Source organism: Dendrobium catenatum, unplaced genomic scaffold, assembly GCF_001605985.2.
Source record: "Dendrobium catenatum unplaced genomic scaffold, ASM160598v2 fragScaff_scaffold_908, whole genome shotgun sequence".
NCBI lineage: Eukaryota > Viridiplantae > Streptophyta > Magnoliopsida > Asparagales > Orchidaceae > Dendrobium > Dendrobium catenatum.
The window spans coordinates 77,537-103,328 of NW_021319370.1; the positions used below are offsets into that span (position 1 = coordinate 77,537).

General features: G+C 34.0%; 1 protein-coding gene, 1 long non-coding RNA gene and 1 pseudogene across 5 annotated transcripts; all 3 read left to right on the plus strand.

Annotated features, from left to right (window-relative positions):
- On the plus strand, nucleotides 1–24,268 carry LOC110112927 (dual specificity protein phosphatase 1). 4 transcript variants are annotated; one of them, XR_003701609.1, is made up of 7 exons: nucleotides 1–222; nucleotides 315–450; nucleotides 6,462–6,582; nucleotides 8,504–8,649; nucleotides 17,319–17,376; nucleotides 20,210–20,288; nucleotides 23,957–24,268. XR_003701609.1 is itself a non-coding variant. In XM_020845315.2 (6 exons), the coding sequence occupies exons 1-5, from the start codon at nucleotides 115–117 to the stop codon at nucleotides 17,354–17,356; spliced, it is 549 nt and encodes a 182-aa protein (XP_020700974.1). In that variant the 5' UTR covers nucleotides 1–114; the 3' UTR covers nucleotides 17,357–17,376; nucleotides 23,957–24,268. The 4 variants fall into 4 exon arrangements, 3 of the variants coding, with proteins under 3 accessions (XP_020700974.1, XP_028553074.1, XP_020700996.1); XM_020845315.2 differs by lacking the exon at nucleotides 20,210–20,288; XM_028697241.1 differs by lacking the exon at nucleotides 17,319–17,376.
- Nucleotides 457–1,139, plus strand: LOC114580261. Its single transcript, XR_003701610.1, has 2 exons — nucleotides 457–630; nucleotides 791–1,139. It is a non-coding gene; the product is annotated as an uncharacterized LOC114580261 (long non-coding RNA).
- Nucleotides 20,544–20,691, plus strand: LOC114580266 (annotated as a pseudogene).
- Nucleotides 24,269–25,792: the final 1,524 nt, after the last annotated feature.

Consider the following 25,792-nt stretch of genomic DNA (forward strand, 5'->3'; position numbering starts at 1 on the left):
TCATCTCCAAGTTAACATTTTTTTGTTTTTGCGCCGGATTCTGGCCACGAGGAAAATAAGAGAAAGAGGGGATGCTTAGTTCCTAAGATTTTCACCCTAATCTTCGCAGCCACGATGTCTTCACCGGGCGAAGTACAGCGTCAGAAAATAGCTACTTTCCTCCAAGCCCTTTGCGCAGCTAAGTATGTGCGGGAGGACAACGTTCCTTGCCAAATCGAGGAGGTAATCTAGATTTGAATCCGTTTTTTCTCCTTCTGTTAGTTTCTGGTGTTTTCATGAACAAGGGACTAATGGATTTCACTTTTTCGTTGCAGGGACTCTTCCTGGGATCTGTGGGGGTGGCGTGCAACAAGGAAGCTTTGAAAAGTTTAAACATCACGCATGTGCTGATTGTTGCCAACTCTCTTGAACCTGCCTTCCCTAATGATTTCATTTACAAGAAGATCGAAGGTGATCTACGTTCTTCTGTTTTTGTGTACATAGCTAATCATGAAGTTTTATTATCTTTAAATTATATAATTTAGAGAAGATGTCAATGAGGGCGTCTCCTATACTTTAAATTTTCTTGTAATAGGTGATAACTTTACAATACATTCAAGAAAACCATGGCCATACTTGTTAACTTGACAGGTATTTTCTTGAGAAACTAGGTAGGATGCAAGTAAACTTGGTTTAAAGTTTATGATATGTTTTTTGAAACATGCTCTAGATTTTAAAGATATTTAGTAATTTTATAACGTATTTATGAACTTGATTGATTTATTTGTACATGCATATATTCTGAATGTAGGGATGGTCGAATGGGATTTACTAGGTGAATAGTTCGATGCATTGTTTTAGGTATTATAAGGAATTTGACAAGTTGAAGATTGGTTGAATTCAAAAAGCAATACAAAGTCAATGATATCTTCTACAAGTTCTTATAAACTGGTTATGGTTAGAGTCTACTCAATAGGTTTAGGTTCTTCCTCTTGTTATTTGTGACTTTCTATGCCAACTTGTATCTCAGTGGGTCTAATTTAGGTTTTCCTGTTTTACTTTGGGTTCCAGGCTGCCCAAAGACAAGTGAGAAATTTTAGTGGTTGCCTTTTTGATGGATGTAATGTTATTTTCTATTTATAATGTATGTTTTCAAAATATATATATATTTTTGGAAGTTACGTGACACAAACACCATAAATCTTCATTTGTCCAAGAAATATATCTATGGATGTCATTGGCACTATGTCACATTAAACATGTTTTGAGATCTAGATTTTCTTTGAATTATTTTAGAGTAAATAGTTGATTACTTTAATTGGTTTATTAGTTAAAATTCCATTATAAGCTTCTTAACTTTTGGTTGTTATTGGCATTGAGCTGTAATTGAACTTTATAATCCAGAGAATCAAGGAATTCTACTTGGTTGTGAGCAAATCTTAGTTTCTTGTTGGGCTAGTGCAATCTGAAACATTGTTTTTCATGTAAAAATTTCAAGATTTGATACTTTGAGGACACAGTTGCATCAACATTGATCTTGAAGCATATGTGTTTGATATGGTGCGTCCGGATTGACTCTCAAATTGATTCAAGGCATTAGAATTTATGGAAATAATTCTACAACTAAGGGTTCAAGTGCAAGCAATTATCTTTGAATTGCGTTTTGATATATAATCACCGTCTCTAACCTAATGGAGCCATTTGGATGCAAGTAGGAATCAATCAATCTAGATTTAGTTAAAATTATTCAAGCATGACTTGTATATCTTTATGGTGTACATTCTGAGAATTGTTTGGTTATCTAATTATTAAATCCATCCAAATCCTTGGATTGTTTAGAAGATTTGGGTGTTAAAGGTATTTGAATGATTTTGTAATTAAAGCCTACTAAATCATTAAAATTCCTAATACTTATGTTAATACTTATGATTAGTGACATTAATTTTGATCCTTTAACTTGTATATCTCATTCCATTAAAAAGAAGATACAAGAATATCCCTTAAATTTTCACTTGTGATTCTAAGTAGAATTACTAAAAATAGGATAGTTATATTTTTCACTGAAATTTAAGCATATTATGTATAATCATTTAACCATTGAGTTCCATCATAATTAGTTAAGCAATATCAATATAGCAATGTCAACTTAACATTGTCAACATAATGACCTTAGAATTTCTCCGTCAATAATGCTTGTGCCAATCACATTCCAGTAGTGAATATGTCACATATCCAAAGTCCAAACAAAAAATAGAGTGTAGAAACTTTAATGAGAATAATGTAGGGGGAACTTCAACTTAATCCAAACCTTCTCTTCGTACAAAATGTACATAAATGTAAATTGTTGGCTTGCATATAGTTGTTGATAACCAAGTTCTCTATGATTCTCTCCCAATATGTGCAGCGTCGATACAAGAATCCCTTGAAATCATTTATAATAGTGTGACATAAAGCCTTTTTAGTTGTAGTAACGATTTTGATATTATTGGGGTAACAATGATAGGCATACCATTGATGACCCCATGGAATCCTAAAAATTGACAACATTTTATTCCATATTTTGAATATTGAATTATTAAATCAAAGTCGTATCATGAAATTGGGGTAGAATTGTATATTGCCTTGTATAGAAGGATAGAGCATCATCAAAGATGGTTGCATGTGCTTGTCAACCAATGATGCAGTATCTTGAAAAACATGATTGAAATGGTAGGTGATGATTTATGTAGATTGCTAGACGAACTAATAGATTTGGTGATTACCGTGCGTATGAACAACTCTCCTGAGTAAAACCCTTAATTGGTGAACAACAATCATTTTTCTTGCATTTGAAAGTTGGCTTCAATTTATTGACACATCTCTGAGCTGAATAATTGCAGTACATGGTAAATGACAGCAACTATGTGATCAGACAAGATGATTAACAAGTTTGTTAGCCACATATTATCAGCCACAATAAGGTCTATTATACAATGGTTTAGGAAGCAAGACATTTATGCAATTAGATTCAAACCTTACAAAGCCAAATTATGAGGAAGTCATCATCTTCACACTCCTCTATAATGTTACGCATAACACAAGATTATGTGCTTCAATTGTATTTGATAGATGTCATGCGAATGACAAGTACATAATTAACATTAAAGTTTAAACCATTAACATGTTTCACAAAATAAATTTTGGCATGTATCTCTCTCTCGTTTTGTCCTTATCAAGCTCTAAACGAGTGGCTTGTTTATAAATTAATAAACGAGCCTATCAAGCTATTAATGAACAAGCCTTATCGAGCTCATAAATGATACTTTTAACGAATGAGCTTCTTAATGAACTCTAGAAACAAATATAAACAAGCATACTTTGATTGGAAACAAACATAAACTTGTGAGTACAACAATATTTTATTTCATTTAAAGTGAAACCAATATTGAATTGAATCTTACCAAATTCAATGAAATGACATAGAGTGCGATTGCAGTAGATGTTATTCCATGCATGAGGTATGGAAACTAATATCTAGTACCAAATTCAATTTATCAAACAATATAAAACATGGTCGATAGATTAAAATATATGAGAAAAACTTTAAAGCTTATTTAATTAATCTTACCCACGCCAAATGATTGAAGAAAACTGTCAAACAAAATAGTTGCTTGAAGTTAATTATCCTTGCTGTCATTCACAGCAAAATGAATAACTATGTGAAGGAAAAAAATCATGCAAATATTCATGTACCTGTAATTGGGGTAAATCAGCATGCATGAATGTATTAGTTTTGAACTCCTCTCTAATGGTCGAAGGGATTGTTGGCAAATTTGCTTTTCTTCATTGTTGAGATCATTGAATCTCATGAGATATTTCCTTATTATCTTTAAAATGTTACGACTTATAGAAATTTTCATGGTAAGAAGAGCAACCTGAACTGCCACAGGCTGATTTCACAAAGCACAACCAAAGCATGCCAATGTTACGCAATCTCTAATTTTTTTTGGAACTTGAACTGCCACAGGCTGATTTCCAAAATTAACAAGAGAAAAACTCAAGTATAATATATGAGAACTAAATAGGAAACTGAATTGCATACCAAGAACAGAATTACATAACCCGTTGAGCTCCAAAATTTTAGAAGGCAAAAACAATAGCAACCAAAAGGACTAGAAAGCCGCAAAATGACCCCCAATTTAAACAAAAAAGCTGATAAACGAAGTAGGCTCACCCTGGTTGCCGGGCATTGCAAGGCCAACTAAGGGTGGGAAAGTATAAAGCAAGCGATCTAACTAAAACCACCCTGGTTGCCAGAGCACACCAACGACCGTCCAGGGATGACCAAGAATGGCATCAAGGGAATATATATTTATCATCGTCCATTCAATCCAAATGGTCCAAACAATCTTCAGGAGCAGAAAGCTAAGAAAAAAAAAAGAGAAAAGATGAACCGAGATATCCAAATTATATTCATCCAGCAAGTTATCCCAAGACATCCTATAAAGAATACATCAATGAAATTAAAATCTTGAAATATGTTTGGTGATTTCAGCATAGGAACTACAAAAAATGCTAGTAATGTTAACTGGAATATTTCTGAATGTAAGCGAGTCAGCAATTTTAAGCCCATCAACAATAGCTAGCCAAGCATAGACAGAGAATCTAATAGAGTAATGTTTATGCCATATTTGTTTGTGTCACGCCACATATTCTATTTCATCAAATAAATATAGCCAAAAATCTCATCAAATAAGACAGTTTTGGCTTACAAGTAATATAGGTATATTAAGAAAAGAGGTATGCAAATGAGTTGGTAGGGAAGCAAGAATATTTCATACTCTATTATGAATTACATCACACAACTTAATGTCTTTTAAATGAGCAACAATGGAGCAAGGAATATCAAACTGCTCTTCAATAGGTTTTCCAAATAGTTGAACAAAAATGCTGAGAAGTTGGAATAAGAACACATGCACTTATCTCATTAGATAAACACAGAAGACAAGTGTAGGCATAATTGCAGAAAACGGAAGTAAGATAAAATACTACAACTTTTATCACTAATTCACTTATTGTAAGTTGAATCTGAGATGTATCAATCATATATTTTCATGAGATCAGATTATCATTCAGAAGTCAATTTTGCCCAATACGGAGAGAACAAACATGAAAAGAATACAATTTTGCCTAGTAAAAAATTTTTTTGCATGATAATCTAGCAGATGTTTGATGTTTCATGAAATATCTTAGCACCATGTGAACATCATTTCAACGAATATTACAAACATAAAAAAAGAACAAATAATAGATTGCAATTACTAAAAAGTTGCATGAAAATATTTTCAAATCAAAGAGATCTCCTTTGTTTCCTCTGTGCACTGCAAAACACAATACACAAAATAACTAATAAGTTCATTGGATACAAAATTTTAAATTGCTTATAAAAGCAAAGCTTACTTTAGTTTTCCTCTTTATCCCATAAAAATTTCTATACCAATCAATTCCATAAATTAAACATTGCACTCTATCTATCTCCAAAGATGATCTGTACTGATCAATCACTTTTCCACCAATCCTAAATGTGGCTTCTGAGAATGCAGTTGTAATCAGAATGAAAAAAAAAATATTGCTAGCCATTTTTGACAAAATATGATATTTCAAACAATTTATCTTCCACCATTCCGAACAGTCAAAATTGTACTATCCGATTCCCATTTTCAATGAAAAAACCATCATTCAAGCATGCATAAGCACTTGATATCTTCCTTACTAACCTTAGATTCACCATGTCATGTAGAAGGTTAGTTGGTTGCAAGTTTTTTGGACCATTCCCTTGAGTTACACCCCCTAAATGTGACCCATGTTTGGTGGACATTCATTATTCATAAACCCGCTGGGTTATTTAAAGTCAGTCTCTTAAGTTTAGGTACTTGACTCCAAAGAGGCACGCCTTGGATGCTTATTCCATAGATCACAAAGTTGATCAAAATCATAGATCTACAAGGATTTCGAAGAAAATTGCTCTAACATGAAATATGATTAAAAAAAAAAAAGAAATTTCTTTGGTGAAGTTTTATGCATTACTGGATGTGAAGACAGTTTGGAATGCCGGTGACGTGTTCTTTGGCTAGTTTGAATCGCTTCAGCCGCAGGGTTTACACGAAATCTCATGTTTCTGTAGCTTTTCCTGCACTATCCACAAATTATTGTTTTCAGAGATTATTCTATTTTATCTAACTTTTAGTTTGCACGGTTCTGCTCAGATCTTGAATTCTGGTGTCTCTAAGATTTAATGTTGATTAAAATTTGTTATGTATAAACTCAGTGAGCATTCACTATATTTTATCCTTTTTTTTTTCCCCATATTTTATCTCATTTTACCATTCACATCTTTTAAGAGTATGTTTAGTGCATAAGTATTTTGCCAACTTTTTGTAATGATTTTCTTGATTATATATTGTTGACGGACTGATTGAATTTTTTTTTTTGGATTTACGTAGTTATTGACACTCCTGTTACAAACATATCAAAATATTTCCATGAGTGTTTTGATTTCATTGATCAAGCAAGACATGCTGGTGGTGGAGCATTGGTGCACTGCTTTGCGGGAAGATCAAGGAGGTAATCTGATTATTTTTGACATACCCACTATTTGTTCATGAAGATGCATATCTGTTTGGATGGAGCATGATGAATGAACTTGAAACGACAAAGAAATCATGTTTTTATTTTTCAACAGTAGAAAATGGAAGCATTCTGTACATTGATTCTTATTAAAATCTGTATTGTAGTATGAGTGCCAGCTTACATGTTGACAGCTCCTAACCAATCTTTTCTTGTTGCGGTTGTATTTTTCTTACATGTATTTTAGGAACCATCTCATAATGTGTTGGTGCATCACTGCATCGTCATGGGGATGCATTCATGGAGTAGGTTATCCATCTTTATGAGTAGCGATAAGTGTATTTTGTTAAAGCATTTCACAAAAACTGACAAATTGTGTGTAAATTATGGAGTATTTGCTTTTGAATTATCTATTCATTTTTTTCCTTTTAAAGGGTGATGCCTTCTTCCTTCTTTGGAGTTCTAAAATTAGTATTCCTTGCATTTCCTGTGATTGCTTTTGACATCATCAATCGAATTTATAGGTCTATTTAAGCATTTTTCTCACGTATATTTTTCTTTTCAGTTTTGTGAAAGCAGTCTTCTAATTCTATTCATGGGAGATTTATGCACACACCCCCAAATCTATTCTATTTACAAAACTACCAGTCTTAAAAACAATAACTTGTAAATATAAGATGCCAATATCAAACCATTATTAATTTGACAAAAGTAAAAAATAATGGTTGTGTTTGTTTTGAATTTTTATATTTTTATGAGAATTTGATGAATAGAGGTAGGGGAACATTAGTTTTGTAAATAGTCAAAATGTTGAGGGTATTTATGGAATTTCACTATTAATATTGATGATGCATAACATTGATTTGCCAGGCCACCTTTATGTCAATTAGTATTTTCTTGTGACTAGAGTCGGAAATGGAGTTGATTATTTAGAGATAGAATTTGGCAGAGAAAGAGGGAAATATGTACTACATATTTTTTTGAGTTTGTGGGATGATCATCACTCTATGTTGTCATCGATGCATGATCTGGGGATTTGATCTAGCATGGTGATCTATGATGCACAGACGTGGACATGTTGACACGGTTACAACACGACACGGACACGGGACACCCCAACTATTGAAAACATAGGACACGGACACAGGTTGGACACAATATATAATTTTTATATTTTAAAATAGTGTATATAAATTGAATAAGTATAATATAAAAATAATTTGGAAATAATAAGTCATTTAACAAGAATTTATGTTTAAAATGATTAATGTTAGGATGCCAAGGGTTAGGCATTGATGTCGTGTATCAGACATCAGAGGGCATCTATCATTGATGTTATGCAGGCGTTGGTCATCAATATTAAGCCGACATCAGACAAGGATGAGCTATCAGCAATGTGCTATTCTACTTGGAAGTCTATCCTGCAAAGTGTTTATTGCCTTTTAAGGGTTTATTTTCCCCTTGCATAACCATTATTTTTTAAATCAATCCACTTGAATCTAAGACTGCTGTTCCTCTTAAACATCATTCAACCCTGTAAATAGTTTGATATCCATCTGTATGGAATGTGCTCCCATTTATGGTTGATTTTTGCAGTCTATGTTTACTAGTGTATGAACTTGCATTACTTGTCTTTTTCTAACGTGTGATTTCTACAGTTTATGTTACAATGATGCTCAGTTCGCTTAAATTCTACCATTTATTATGTGAAAGCTAAATGAGAACATTGTTGATATTCTTATTATACCGTGAACAATTATCTAATATGTGAAATTATGTGCTCAGGAAATTACTATAATGCTTAGCGTTCTTAATTTTTTTTTATATACTATTTTATATTTATTTGAAATTTTTTACTTGGAAGTATGATTTATTAAAAGTTTCCTCTGGGGTGTTTCTTATTTAATCTACTCTGCAGTGTCACAGTTATTATTGCCTATTTGATGAAGGAGCATCAAATGAGTTTATCGCAGGCATTTTCACTTGTTAAGAGTAAAAGACCAATTGTAGGACCTAATTCTGGCTTTATGACGCAATTGCAAAATTATGAGAATTCTCTAAGAGGTAATATTGTTTGCTTACGCCGTATGTGTTTTGAAACAAATTTTTTTCTTTTATGCTTCCCTTTATGCCAATTTTTTTATATTCAGTCCTATGTCATCTTAGTTTGGAAAAGGGCATGAGTGATAGACAATAGAGAAATGGTTAAGGATTTCACTACTTAAATCTTACCTCTAACATTATTTTGTTGTCCAAATCTTAGATAGAGATACATCTTTTTTTGTGGCTGGTGGTTGAGGCCTTGTTCTTACTTGGACTTCAAAGGCCAAGCTGTTGCCAGAATATAACAACAACAATAACATCAAGCTTTTATCCCACTACGTGGGGTCGGCTAGATGAATCTTTTTTCTCAATTATGTTTTGTTAAGAATCCAATTTTCATTTAAATATAATAAAAAGGTCATTTCTAATATTTTATAACCAAATTTTTTTAGGTTTATGTCTACCTTTCTTAACATAAGCAAAATTTAATATTTCTACTCTTCTAATCGGGTCATCAGAAGGCTGATGTTTTATATGACCAAACCATCTAAAGGGACTCTCTCTAATCTTATCTGCCTCTGGAGCTACTCCAACAGTTTCATGTATATACTAGTTTTACATTCTGCCTCTAAGAGTGAAGCCACTCATCCACCTAAGCATCCTCATCTCGACTTAATTTCATGCTTGTCTTTTAATGGTCAACATTCTGCGCCATAACACATTGTAGATCTCACCACCATTTTATAGAATTTTCCCTTAAGTTTGAAGGGTATTTTTCTATCACACAACAACTTGATGCATTTCTCCACTTTAATCATCCAACTTGAATTCTACTAATAATATCATGACTTATTTCACCATCAATTTGAATAAAAGTTTTGAGATATCTAAAATGTGTACTCTTATTGATGACTTGATGGTTCAAAGTCATAGTCCCCCTACTATATATATTACTACTAAAATCACACTTAATGTATTTAGTTTTAGATATACTCAAATGAAAACCTTTATACTCTAATGTGGACCTCTATGGTTCAAGTTTATCTTCAACTCGCTTTCTAATCTAATCAACAAGAAGAGTATCATTAGTAAAAAGCATACATCATGGTACATCCTATTGCATATGTCTAGTAAGAACATCCATGACTAGAGCAAAAAAATATAATCTTAAAGTTGATCCTTAATATAATCCAACTGAAATAGGGAAGTACTTGGTAAATCACATTGTGTTTGAACACAAGTAACAAGCATAGATATCCTTAATGACTTGAATATAAACATTATTAACCATTTCTTTTCTAGAACTCTCTAGAGTACTTTTGGAACTTTATCATAGATTTTTTCTAAATCATAAATATCATAGATTTTCTCTTTATACTTCTCCGTTAAACTTCTCAATACACGTATAGCTTCCATAGTAGATCTACTCGGTATGAATCCAAATTAATTATGAGAAATATTAATATCACATTGTAACCTATGCTCAATACCTCTCTCACAAAGTTTTAAAGTATGACTCATTAACTTAATTCTTCTATAACTTGTACACTCTTGTACATTATCTTTATTCTTAAAAATGGGAATCAACACACTCCTCCACTCATCTCGTATCTTTTTAGTCCACAATATAATATTGAAAAGTTTCATAAGCCAAAAAATTTCTTCATCTCCTAAGCATTTCCTCAACTTTATTGTAATATCATAAGATCCAACAGCTTTTTCACATTTCATTTTCTTTAAAAACATTTCTAAATTTGGTTTAATTAATACGCTGATAAAAATAAAATCTATGTTAATTTAGGGTGCTAAGGTCATTAAAGACAATTGTATCTCACAATTTAAATTGAAAAGCTTATCAAAATATCTCCTTAACCTTCATTGAAATTCTCTTCTAATAAAAATATTTTTTAATCATCATTCTTAATGCACTTTACTTGAAATAAATTATTATTTTTCCTATCTCTTTACTTGACTAACTTATACATACATTTTACGTCTTCTTTAGTATTTAATATATTATATAAATCATTTAAAGCTAATTGTTTTATATCACATATTGCTTTCTTAAAATTCTTATGGGTCTCTTTATATCTTTCTCAATTTTTCGAGTTTTTACACATAAACCAATTTTTATAACAAAGTTTCTTATTTTTGATATTTTCTTACACATTTTGATTCCACCATCAACTATTTTTACTTTTATGAGGTTTTTCTTTTGATACTCTAAACATATTCTTTACAACTTTCTTAATATTACTAAGTGTTTTTTCTCACATAACATTAACTTTCTTATGTATAGTAAAAATCATAACATCTTGAATTTTATTCTAAAAAATATTTTTGTTATTGTTCTTTAAATGTTTCAATCTAATCTTAGGACAACATTTTATTTTATTTTTTATAATTGGTCTCTTCATCTTGAAGTCTAAAATTAATAAGCGATGTTAGATACATATACTTTCACTATGAATGATTTTACAATCTAATGGATCTATTTTTCTTATAAGAAAATGTTGACTCACACACTCGAAACACGCGAAATAAGGCAAAATCAACAAATTAAGTACGTGCATGTCGGCGCGCCACTTGAAGGCTAAACAATCTCTAATTACCAAACGGACTGCGTCGTTGCAATCATGACATCGAATTTGCCTAAAAGGGGTCTCTCACAGTCAAAATAGACGAAATCGATCAAAACGAACAACTGACATCCGAAATTAATGCGCGACATCCCCAAATGATGTACCATCACAAAATTGACTTTGTCATTGCGTTCGGAGCATCGTCAATACCCAAAAATGATTATAAATTCGTTCAATTGAAGTCGCACGAGGACATTAGCACGGCTTTTGAGGCAATGACGCGCAAATCAAGGAATTTGACACGTGACATTGCCCAAACGGCTCCTGATCATGAAATATACTTTGTCTTTGCGTTTTGAGCGCCAATAATACCTAAAATTGACTATATTTTGTCCAATTAAAATCATGTGGCGAAATCAGCACACATTCCAAGGAGGAATGCACGGATTTGGAGGAAATGCACGTGAATTGGAACAATTATTACGTCCTCCGACCGAACGTTCCTCTACGTCCGGTCGGAGGCAAATTCCCGCCAAAAAATGAGTTGTACCGAGCAAATACCGAGTTATACCAGAAAAACTCGGTACAACTCGGTATTTCTCGGTACAGCTCGGTATTGGTCTTCAGAGAATGGTATTCTTCAGTATTATCAAATAATACCTAGTTGTATCGAGCAAATACCTAGTTTTTGGACGGGAAATTGCCCCCGACCGGACGTTCCTCTACGTCTTGCACGGAACGTAATAAAAGATGGGAGGGCGCCACATTCTGCCTCGGATGGCGACGGGCAGATGATAGCTTCGGGTATTTAGAACATGAACAAGCGGGGCTTCGTTTCCTCTCCGACTGCACACGAACAAGTTTCACACTCCAACTCCGCTCTCATCACAACTTCACGATCCCGTCGACCCTCACCCGTCCAAACTCACATATGTAAGCAGGAGCTCGATCCCTTGCCCTTTTCTTGAATAGCCACCCCATCCAGGCTTCCGGTTCGAACTCCACTTTCTGCCGACAGAGCCTGTCGAGCTCTTCGATCTCGACCTCAATCCACGCCCATTCGCACCACCCGACTCCACCTGTGATAAATTACCCCGATTTCGCTCCAGACAGGTTGTACCCGTAGCTCCTTCGATACCTGCTGCCCAATCCAGCCAAGTGTTCGCCCGTCAACCTCCAATCTTTATCTGATGGAGTTCCCACACAGCCGCAAGCCCTTGCTCTTTCCACACGAATCCTGAACTATATAGCCCGTTATACCTCTTTCCCCTGCTCCTATTCACCTGTCCTGCTCACATTCACGTGAGTACCTGCAGCAACAGTTCTCCTTCCATCCTACATTTAGTTGGAACCATTCAAACAATTCCTTATCAGCCCAACTTTAGTTCCTCTACTTGCTCATCCCAAACGACCCACCTTCTCCCCTACAGCCCATTCCGTCCGCTAAAAGCCCACTGCACAAATCGGCCCACTCCATCATCTCAGCACAAATCAGCCCACTCCATCAACTCAGCCCAATTCAACCCACTCAGCTTTCTCCAAAATCAGCTTATCCACTTAGCTAAAGTCAATCCATCTTTCTATTATATTATTATTATTATTGTTATTATCAAGATTAATCTTTAAAGCTCCAATTTTATCTTCAATTTTATTAATTTCTACAATGGTATTATTCAAATTCTTATCTATAATCACACCTACACTATTTTTAGTACGACTCCCACCTAAATACAATAATTTAAATCATAAATAATTAAACTCCTTAGCCTTCTGATGCATCTTGGATGTAAAAACAAGTAGATAAGAAGAAAAACACAAGAACCAAATATTAAGGCAGATTTTTTATTCTCTAACAAATAATGAAAATTATAATTGATCTACTATTCGAGAGGTAGATCGACTCTCTCACAAACCTTAGGCGTCACTATTAACTACTCCCAAGAAAAACTACAACAAACACAATCACATAATGAAAATAAAACAACCAAATTAACCCTAATATAAACCTTCCTACTTCCCTCCCAAATTTGAATTCAAATCAACCATCATTCCCTTAATAAATATTTTATAATTCCATCCCAAATTTGAATTCAAATCAGCTCTCTTTCTCTAAATAAACGTGTCCTAACTCTCTTCCAAGTTTGAATTCAAATCTGCTATCTTTTCCTAAATAAACATTCCTAATTTCCTCCCAATTTTAATTTTCTATGGTACGTAATTAAAATGGAATTAATCCCTTTTACTCTTCTTGCTTTCCACCCACTCTAGTGGGGCCCGTAGGCTCAGCAAGTCCATCTATTCTCCCCTCCCAAAGAGCCACCTTATCCTCAAGGTGGAATGGAAGAAACTACTGCTAAAGCACTTCTAATAGTAATTTGAGTGTGTATAAAATTAAAATAATTTTATTTTATTAATTAAAATAATTTCAATTAATTCAAAATTTTAATTTCTATTAATTTAATTGAGAAATAACTTAATTTTAATTATTTTAATTAAAAAATAAATAAAGGAAATATCATTATAAATTAAAATTTCTTTTAGTTAGTTAATTAATTAATTAATTAATTAAAAATTCAATAAACTAAATAATAACAAAATACAGGGGAATGTTTGCACTAAAATGCTTAATACAACAGTTCAAACAAACTTAAAGAAGCTACCAAACCGGTGTAGGCTCCAAATACTTGAAAGCAAATCATACAAAGGTAAACTTAATACTACTAAGACAATAGTACTAAAAACAAGTAAAGTACTGAAACAAACAAACAATAGTGCTGAAGCAAAAAAGAAAGGTGCTAGTGCAAAAGAAAAATGTAAAACTAAGTAATTGCTTTAAAATTCACTCTAAATCAAATCTCCAAGTTATTTCTAAATGAAGCAGTAAGACCTATTCCTAAACTAATATAAGACCTATTCCTGAATTAGTTCATTAGGGAGCCTCTAAATGAAGTAATAAACCCTCAATTAAATAACAAACAACTTCAGCAGTAAGCCCTAAATCATGTCATTTGGTGACTTCTAATTGAAGTAATAAGTTCTATCTAAACAAAAATCTACAAACAACTTCTAACTGAAGCAATAAATCCTATTTCAAACTAAATTTACATGTAACTGCTAAAGTGAAGCAATAAGCCATTTTTCAAACTAAATTGTCAGGCAGCTTCTAAGTGAAGTAGTTAAACCTATTTCAAACAAAATCTCTAGCAACTCTTATAAGCCCCAACCCAACTCAATCTAAATGGGCAACTCCTAAAAGGAGCTGTAAGCCCCAAACTTACTCCTAAGCAGAGCCATAAGTCCATCCTAAATAAATCTATTGAGAAACACTTAAAAGGAGTCATAAGCGCCAAACTAAACTAAACTAATGATGAGGACATCAGAAGATTAATGATCTACAGCCACGATCTACTTTTGATTATTATTGTATTTGATATATTTTATTTTATGTTTTATGAGTATATTGTATTTCTTTCCGTTTATGCCCTTGCTTAAGGGCCTCGTCATGTGTTTGCCTTAAGGGCAATTGTGTCTTTGTATTTTCTTTATTCTGTTGGTTATTTAAAGCCTTCTCCTCTTCATGTAAGGGATGAATTATGGATAATGAAAATTTTATGTTCTTGTTGATCTCTTAGTGAGTTCATGTTAATCTCTTAGTGAGTTCATGAGAGGAGAAGCCCGTGGAGGGTGATTTGCAATACACGTCAATCTTGGTGGATTCCAAGGTTCGCGGTTCTCTTATCTTACTTTTCTTTTATTTTTTCTTGCATCGAATTCCCCTCCTTTGGAGTCACCACCGCCGACCACCTAATCCCGCCCCTTGCCACCATCACCCAACCCCCACGGCCGGCCCTCCCCAACCCCGCCGCCCATCACCTTGCCGCCGGCCACTTTGTCCCCACCATTAATGGTGGCCACTTCCTCATTACCACTAACCCAAAATTGGTCCCATTGATTTAGGGAGATACTCCTAAAATTTGAAATTCAAATTTTGAATTTCAAATAACTTTCAAATTTGCCCAAGCTATATTTAGAAGGTAGCTCCACAAATTCCTCCATCCATTCAAACCACCATGTCTCCCAAAATCTGATTTCAATTTCACCATAACACCCTTCCTAATTTAGCCCATTAAGTTAGGAAGAGATTTAAAATTCAAATTCAAATAATTCTCTCTTAATTGCTCCTCCCCTAATTTAGGAGAGGTTATCAATTAAGTTAAATCTGAAATTAGATTCTGATTTATCTCCTCAATCATCTTAATTGCTTGGGCCCACCTCCACAATACCCAGCCCTCTCATTAAATCTTGCCAAAACTCAATTTTCTAAATTGGAATTCACGTCATTCCGTTTTTCTCCTGCTGGCCAAACTTTCCATCACCTGTACATTAAGTTCCTCCACAAATCTCTCCCCAAATTCCATCTCACGTGGAGTTTTCTGCCTTCTAAGGCTGCAGCCAGAAAATTCCAGCAATTGTCATTATTTTCCCAGCAACTTGGAGCTTCAAAGTTGCTGTTTTACAAGACCAACCTGCTGCCCAAGGGCTCCCAGCCTTCATACAATTATTGTCCAAGTTGCTGGCCATCTCTAGGATTTCTGTCCTGAACTTTTCAGCCAGGAGTTTTGCTGTCCAGCCCTCCGGAACAATACCGTTCACTGTCCAGACTTTTCTGGACATTGTTGGATTGCTGTCCAGGGATTTCCAACAAGAAGAGCTGCTGTCCAAGACTTCTAAAAACCCAAAGCTGCTGTTTAGACTCCTGTATTTAATCTGCTGTCCAGGATTTTCCAAGTACCAAAGCTGCTGTCCAGCAATCATGACAACCTCCTATTGTTGTCCCGCTGCCTCTAAAGTCCAGATTGATGTCCCGCTGCATCTCGAAGGCTCGTGGTAGCTGTCTACCTCCTCTCAAGCACCCAAGCAACCACCGGAGTTGTCTTTCCTATTTCTTTGGGATAACTCATCCTCCCAACTCTTTATCCTCTTAGTTGCTTCTCATTTATGGTTTTAATAGATTCATAAGAAGCTTGTTAATTACTCTCCGCTAAAGCCTTAGAATTAGAGAGTTGATTGAGCAGACTCTAACATAGTGACTAGTCTTGTTGTTAAGAAATGGATTTTTGTTGGAACCAATCATGTTTGCAACGTCATGGTAATTGACTAGTTTACAATATTAACTTCCACACGTGTGATTTAGCTTGAGCTTGTTTTATCGCCTTATTATTTTATCTTAGCGTTTAAATCGGCATAAGTTTTATTTAGAATTGTTCTTGAACTGTTAAGCGTGCAAATTTCCCTAAGCAACTCATCTTTGCATGTACTGTTTTACATCAACTAAACTACTGAGCAACTCCTAAAAGGAGCCATAAGCCCCAAACTAAATAAACTAACAGGCATTTTAATAGATATAGGGCCCAAAATTTAAACCACAACATACCAAAATCAATAATAAACCACCTAAATTTATTCGGGATTCCTAAGAAGTGGCAACATATGGTTGCTAATCAGATTCTCTGGACATTACAACCAATTGTTTGTTAGCATTGATAGACTAAAATCTATGGTATTCCTGAGATGAAGGAGCCATGATCATAAACCATGAGATTTTGATCAGGTCTACCTCTATAAACAACACAAAAACATAAAATTCCGAAGCTATGATAAAGTGATTCATACTTAATTGAGAGTGCTATTCCAAGAAGTGAGAGGGTAATTAACTATGAGGATTTGCACTCATATGAAGTAAGGACTCAGACTTAAATAAACGTTGATATGATCACCGAGGGAAATGTGATTAATTAAAAATTAATCTTCTACCTTAAAGAAAATGGAATCCTAAGCCTAGAAGGTGGGTTCGTGCCTAGCACCATTTTTCTTGTGCCCACATGCACTCTATCTGTTGTTCATGATTTCTTGTTTATTTAAACCTCTTTCGTGGATCAGTTTTCAATTCAGAGTCCATTCACCTGTTCATTTATTTCTTACATATGTAATTTAAATGATTCGAAACCTACCATGTGCCATGTTTCTTGTTCTTCTTGGTACCGTTAAAGCCTTTTCTGTAGCATTTTTTTAAAAAAAAATTTGGTGAAGGCTTTGCTCGACTTGCAGAGTTAGTAAACCAAGCCCCTGAGCTAGTACGCAGCTGATGTTGGACATGAAACATGAGGTAAAGAATTAGCCTTTTAAATGTGTTTCAATGTTAGTTGGGGCCTTCAAGTTTAGACCAATGATTATATCGTCTTGCTTTTGATCTTCCAATTCCTTCTGAATAAAAGAAATACATGCTCAGTGCTGAGTAGTTGTAGTTCTAGTAAATGAAGTTAAAACAGTTTTCAATCAAAATACCCTTCTGAGAAAATAATTTCATTTAAGTTCTTAAAGTCTGGATAATGGTAGGATTTGGATTTTAAATGGTGCAATAGCCCATCTTAGTTGCACATTCTATTATAGGCAGTTTGGACGACGACGACAACAACAACAACAACATCAAGCCTTTGTCCCACTATGTGAGGTCGGCTACATGAATCCTTTTTCGCTATTGTGTCTGGTTAAAAGCCAAATTCTCAGTTAAATCTAATAAAGAAAAATCCTTTCTAATATTTTCTAACCAAGTTTTTTTAGGTCTACCTCTACCTTTATTAACATAAGTCAAATCTAATACCTCAACTTTTCTAACCGGCTCATCAGAAGGCCTCCGTTTAATGTGACCAAACCATCTAAGGCGACTCTCTCTAATCTTATTTTCCACTAGAGCTACTCCAACCTTTTCACGTATATGCTCATTTCGTATCCTATCTCTAAGGTCAATCCACTATTCCACCTAAACATCCTCATCTCTGCAACACTTAACTTAGTATTATGCTTCTCTTTTAATGGCCAACATTCGGCACCATAAAGCATTGCAGAGGCAGTTTGGACGATCCCACTAAAATCTTAGAAGTATGGAAAAATGTTGGTGGTTTCAATAACAACCCAAAGTGAAGTGGATGACTTTAATGCAGGTAATTGCACCAAGCGAACATCATTACAAAGTTCATTGGAGAGGATTGCAATGTAATAGTGTTTGCTGAGATAAGAAGTTCTTCTCTGACTGATATTCTCTTAAATTTCATTTGACTGCTCTCTCTCTCTCTCTATATATCTTTTAGAGCTTCCTTGTAGACACTATTGTTCCTTTTGCTAGAAAATTAGCTCATAAAATGTTAATTTCCCACGGCTAGGATGAGAATCCGTGGGAGACTCACCTGTTAAATCCCAGCCGTCCCTTGGTATTTTGATCCCACGGTTAGGATGGGAATCCGTGAGAGGCTCACCCGCCGATCTCCTTCCATATTTAGTTGGCTGATTTAGGAAGGATTATATTATTGTAATTATGCATGATTTTGTAATTATTTGTTTCTATATTAAGTTATTTTGTATAGATCTATAAATATAGATTGTTTTGTTCAATAAAATTAAGCCTTTTCCCTCTCCAATTCTCTGAATTAAACATGGTATCAGAGCCTTCATTATCATTGTTGGAATTTTGAATTTTTTGTACTATCGTGCCTTCATTGTCGGTCTTCCCTTGTTGTTATCCTATCTATAACCAACGCAGCTTTTATTGCTGCCCTGCTCGATATAACCTTCATCGCTATCATTTCCCGCCGCAATGTTTGAAGCAAATTCCTCTCAATGTTTTATCCAAATGGATGATTCTATGATGCACCAAGGAAGAGGAGATCTCCAAAATATACAACATTCTTATTGCTTAAATGGGAAGAATTACTTGAAGTGATCTCAATTTGTGAAGATCTACTTGAAAGGCAAAGAAAAGTTGAATCACCTCTTTGGGGTAGGACCAAAAGAAGGAGATCATAATTTTGGGCATGGGATGAAGCAGACACCATGATTTTGTTATAGCTGTGGAATCTATGACTCCAAAAATTATTGATAATTTTATGTTCCTATCTACTACAAAGGACATATGGGATGCTGCCAAGCAAACCTTCTCAAAGGCTCGGGATGCTGCCCGGATCTTTGAAATCAAGGTCAAGGTGGGAAGCACAAAATAAAGAATCAAAGCTGTAACAGAATATGCCACTCTCCTTCAAAACCTGTGGTAAGAATTTGATCACTATAGATAGAGATCAAGTGTCTAGAAGATACTGCTATCCTGAAAAAAATTATTGAGAAACGTAGTGCATGATTTTATTGCAGGATAAAATGCGGAGTTTGATCAGGTTAGAGTTCAAATCCTTGGAAAAGGGGAGACACTATCATTAAACGAGACCATTTCTCTAATTTGTGTTGAGGAAAACCGACGAGGGGCAACGTTAGAGCCAAAGATAGTTGAAGGTTTACTAATGGTGTTAACCAAAGAGGCACCATGGAAGGAAAAATGTAAGGATTCCTCAAAATCTAATGACAAAGGCTCCCTTTGATACAATTATTGGAAGAAATCAAGACACACAAAGGAGACATGCTGGAAGATAACAAAAAGCCGTCAGGTAAGGAGTGAAATGAAAGAAGTGGACAAAAAGCACATCACAAGCCACACTACAACAAATCAGCCTAACCCAGAAACATAGTCCAGCTTCAGAGATCTCAATAAAGAATACATTGATAAACTAAAACAACTTCTAGTATCCCTTGAAAAATAACCTGCATCTTCTTCTCTTCCACTTTCAAGTAAGTATTCTATATCCATTGGATTAAGTTCCTTTAGAAATCATTTGAAAGGATTATGTATCATTGACTTAAGAGCCATAGATAACACAACACACTCCACTACCCATTTCATCAATTATACTCATTGCCAAAGTGATAAGAAAATCATCACGGCTGATGGTTCTCTTACCACAGTAGCAGGCCAATGAGACATACTCTTATCTCCCTGGCTCACTCTAAAAAATGTGCTCCACGTACTTCAATTATCTATAAATCTAATTTCCATACAAAAATATACCAGTGACTATAAGTGTCAAATCTTATTTAACTCTACTTGTTGTTTATTTCAGGAGCAGAGATCGGGGAAGAAGATTGGATATGCTAAGGAGAGAGATAGACTGTACTACATGGAAAAGCTGAACAAATCTAATATTATCAATAATGACTATTCTATGTTATTCCTATTTGATAAAAATTCTACTATTTGGCTTCACCATTTTAAATTAGGACATTTATCTTTTGATGTCTTAAGAAATATGTACCCAAATTTTTTTTATAAGTTGAAAAATAAATCTTTTCATTATTAAACCTTTGAGTTAGTCGAAGCATAAACTAGTTTCTTTTCCGAACAAACATGACAGACGTAATACTCCCTTTTACCTTATTCATAGTGATATTTGGGTTAAAAAGGGTCGGTTGGCTATATATGTCACGCACATCTTTTAATTGATGGACGCTGTATGGTTATCAAGACATATGGCTGACATAATTTATGGATTTTATAGAAAAAAATAGTGATATTTGGGGACCCTAAAAAATTCCTAATATCTCAGGAGCCTGATGGTTTGTATCTTTCTTTGATGAATGCACTCGAGTCTCTTGGATCTTTCTCCTCAAAAAGAAATATGATGTTAGCACTATCCTCCTCATTTTTCATACTACGATCAATAACCAATTCGGGGTAAAAATAAGAAAATTTCGTTCAGACAATGCTAAAGATTACTTTAACCAAACTCTATCCTCCTACTTTAAAAAGAATGTATCATTCATGAGTCTTCCTGCATTCACATCCCACAACAAAACGTCATCCCAGAAAAAAAAATGGCCACCTTCTAGCCTCCACCCATACACTTTTATTTCAACACAATATACCCAAATCCTACTGGTGGAAGCCCTTTTGACTGCTACACATCTCATAAATCTGACTACCTTCAAAAAGATTGGGATTAAAAACACCAATTAATATTCTATTCTCTTTTTACCCCTAATTTCAAACTCATAATAATCTTACACCCAGAATCTTTGGGTGCACTACCTATGTTCACATTCATATACAAAATAGAGAAAAATTAGGTTTAAGAGCACTCAAATATATCTTTGTTGGATATTCATCTACTCGAAAAGGTTGTAATTGTTATCTTCCCTCCACCATGAAATCTCTTGTATTTGTTGACGCTATCTTTGATGAACAAAAATCCTATTTCACCAAACCTCATCTTCAGGAGGATACTGAAATTGAGGAAAATGAGGAAAGTGAGCTTACCCCTCTTGACCTTCTAGTTCCACCTCAAATCAATCCACAAAAACCTTAAATCAAAGTCAGGGAAACTGAGGACAAAGCTATTATAGATAACATGAGGTTTGGACAAATTAATTCAGACATACCAATCCAAATTATGCTCCATAGCAGATCCAAGAATCTGAATCGTCTCCTGAAATTTAGGTAAACACAAGTTCACCAAAAAAAGTCTCCCTTATACCCTATAACCTACTTTTTATTTTTCCATAACTTCTCACATTCACACGAAAATTTTTTGATTACACTAAATGATATTAATATTCCTAATGATATTTCTGAGGCCTTATCTAATAAAAAATTGAGAGAAGTGCCATGAAAGATAAAATACAAGCTTCGGAGAAGAACAATACATGGGAGATCACTGACCTACCAATAGGAAAAAAACTAGTAGGCTACAAATGGGTGTTCTTTATAAAATATAAAGTTGATGGTATATTGGAAAGGTATAAGGCAAGGCTGGTGGCAAAAGGTACACTCATACATACGACATTAAATACCAGGAAACTTTTGCACCGGTGGCTAAGTTGAACACCGTGAGGATCCTGCTCTCACTAGCAATTAATTGCAATTGGCAACTGGAACAACTAGATGTAAAAATAGATTCCTACATGGGGACTTGGAGGAAGAAGTATTTATAGAGATTCCACTAGGATTTAAGGAGAAATCTGAGGGTGACAAAGTGTGCAGGTTAAAAAAGGCTCTATATGAGCTAACACAGTCACCTAGAGCTTGGTTTGGAAGATTCTCAAAAGTTATGCTATTTAATGGTTATTGGTAGAGCCAAGGGGATCATTCATTATTCTTCAAGTACTCAGATTCAGGGGAAGTCACAATTCTATTAATTTATGTGGATGATATGATCTTGACTAGGAATTATGAAAAGGAGAAAGTGATTTTAAAGAATTATCTTGCTAAGGAATTTGAAATCAAAGATCTTGGTAGATTAAAATATTTTCTTGGAATTGAAATGACCCACTCCAACAAAGGAATATAAATTAGCTTGTAAACCGACACTAACACTGATAGAACAAAATCTCAAATTGGGTGAAGCTAAATAAGATTCAAATATAGATACAGTATCTTACCAGATACTTGTGGGGAAATTAATATACCTTTCTCATACTAGACCATATATAACGTTTGTTGTAAGCATGATCAATCAGTTCATACAAAATTCAAAGCAGACTCACATGTAAGCTATAAACATAATACAAAACTATCTTGAGAACCAATGTAAAGGGATTCTCTTCAGAAGAGACTGTGGAATAATCTCAGAAACATATACTGATGCAGATTATGTAGGATCATCAGTAGATAGACGATCTACCTCATGATACGGCACATTCATTGGAGGAAACCAACATAGCTCATAATTCGGTTCAACATGATAGGACCAAATACATAAAAGTAGACAGATATTTCATAAAGGAGAAATTAGACAGTGGTCTTATATGTATCGATCATGATATTCTTACTAAGAGACTCGATAACTCTATCATTCTGGAACTGATTACGAAGCTGGGAATGATAGATTTGTATTCCCCAGCATGAGGGGAAGTGTTAAATCCTAGCCGTCCCTTGGTATTTTGATCTCACAGCTAGGATGGGAATCCGTGGGAGACTCACCTGTTAAATCCCAGTCGTCCCTTAGCATTTTGATCCCATGGCTAGAATGGGAATTCGTGAGAGACTCACCTGGATCACGTTGATCTGCTTCCATATTTAGTTGACTGATTTAGGAAAGATTATATTAGAGCAATTATGCATGATTTTATAATTATTTATTTCTTTATTAGTTATTTTATATCGATCTATAAATAAGGATAGTTTTGTGCAGTAAAACTAAGTCTTTTCCCTATCTAATTATCTAAATTTAACATAAAACAATATTTTTATTGCAAGTCAAAACAAATATAATTTTACTGAAGAACTCTAGCTCAAATGACATCCTTCTTGATATTCGGAGTATATTTCATTAGTTCTCTTATTTTTGCAATTATTTAAACTAAAATTTCAATAGCTCTTTCATGTGAAATTATTTTTAAACTGTTTTTTGTTCCCTCATTTGTAATTGCGTTGACCCTAATTATCTATAACTGTTTTTGAAGTCTTATTTTAGGGGCAGCTTTCCTACTATTTTCTAAAGCAGTTTTTTATTATAAAAATTTCTTGTCTAAAAAAACTTTGTACTAAAAAACTATTTTAAAAAACAGTAAGAAAGTTGTCCCAAACGAAGCCTTAGATTTTTATCAAAAAGCAAGTATTGTTTTCTTCTAGAGTTGAGCTTTGTTGTGAACACTTTTGCCTGTTGATTCAATTGCTAAATGCAGTAATGGCTCTCTTATTATTTCCTTGTCCTGAGCTTCGTTTGAGACTTTTTAGACCACTATTTTTTTCTTACTTTTAATAGATTTTTGTGCTAAAAAACAGCTTTACAAAACAGTAATAAAGTCATCACAAACGAAATCTTAAATTAAGATGTAATATTTGTAATAAAACATCTTTTGCCTATTTTCAGGCATCCAGCGTATATGGTGACTGACTGACATCCACCAAAGGCTCAAAGAGAAATGACAGGCATTCAACAACATATAAAAGAAGGAAGAATATGGCTGCTTGTCAAGGAGTGCTGTTTAAGTTGCAAATTCTATCTGCAAATAAGGGAAAAAACTGTAGTGTTCTAAAAGGAACCAGCACATCCATGAACAGCTAAAGCTCTTCATATGAATTTTTCCTTTATTTGAATAATTAAAAACTTTAGAAAATGAACAAATTTGAATAATGTTTTTTTATATTATTTGTGAATGTTTTTCTGTCTTTCAATGAATAATTTTATAAAATGTTCATTTAATGATGATTATATTAGTTATTTGATTATTCATATCTTCTGGAAGATTTGTTTGATATGGATATTTGAACATTTAAAACAAAATTTTGTTTGTATTTGTTATTTTAAAAAAGATGAAATATGAAATGATAAATAATTTACAATTTATAATATTTATTCTTCGTATTTTAAAAAAGTTGAATGATTATCATTTATATATTTTAATTTTTCATTCATCCATTGATTTGAAATATAATTATGTAGTTAAAATTTTATGATATATTCATAGTAGAAATTATTCTGTGGGAACATCGGGTACTGTTCGGAGGCGAATCAGGATGTATCATATCATTTTTTATTGTATGATGGTGTTTAACATGTACCGGGTGATGTGAAACATTTTGATTCACCTACGGGTGATGTGAAACATTTTGATTCACCTCCGAACGACCCATTGTTCGTACAGAATAATTTCTCATCAAATTGAGCATATATACATCATCTTCTTGCGAGTGCTCTAAATTATACTACTGAATATAAATCAAAATCTTATTTGTTGCTCTTTAATCTTACTTAGTACATGAAATAATACGTTATAAATCACACAAAGCCCTTATGAGGATATAGCATGCTCAGCATGATGTTTGATCCAATAATATTAGATCTCAATCACACAAAGTGCTATCAAATCAGCTGATACAATTAGATAAAGTGATAGAAAGTATAATTGAAGAAGTCCTCCACAGCTTCTCGATTTGTTCTTGCCATGATAGCCTATGGGGAAAAACCGAACTACTAGAAACAACACAAAGCGTGAGGATGATGACTGACAAGATCGATAATGACGATGAAATGGATGATATTATTCCAAGAGGAATATTTCATTACTTAAAGAGTTTTGTCGCTAATATGGACTATTTCTCTTACCTCGTTCATACTTATCGGACTGCTTCTTGGACTCTATCTCTACTGTGATTGTCGGCTTTGAAAATTTGCACCCCGGCCTCTCCGCAACCACTTTTATTTTTTTAGGTTGTCGAGGATAGTTTTAACGCTTAAGTTCCGAGGCAAATTTTCAGAAAGAATATTAGGTTGTGATTAAGACATTACCAGAGATTTTGCCCTCATTTTGTGAGGACTTTATGATTTGAGTTCAGGTTTCCTATAAGCACAAGCCCCTATAGTTAATTATCTCTCCCGATAATGAGAGAGAACTTTCGATTAAGGCTAGTCTTCAAATAAATATAGTGTCTGGTGTGTATTAGCATCAGAGTTTTGGTACTTAAAATTAACATTTAAAATATCACATTGCACTTAAAGTGGATGGTGGGGGGAAGTGATAATTGACCCGATCTTCGGCTTTATAATTTTATTAGCGAATTTTTCTTGTTATAGATCTTACATGCATAATATGCACGTATAAAATAAACTGGTCGATGCCGTAAACATATAGTTGTTTGATAGTTCAAGCCGTGTCGACTCCTATCTATACATATAGAATGATCAGACTCGAACTTAGGTTCATTT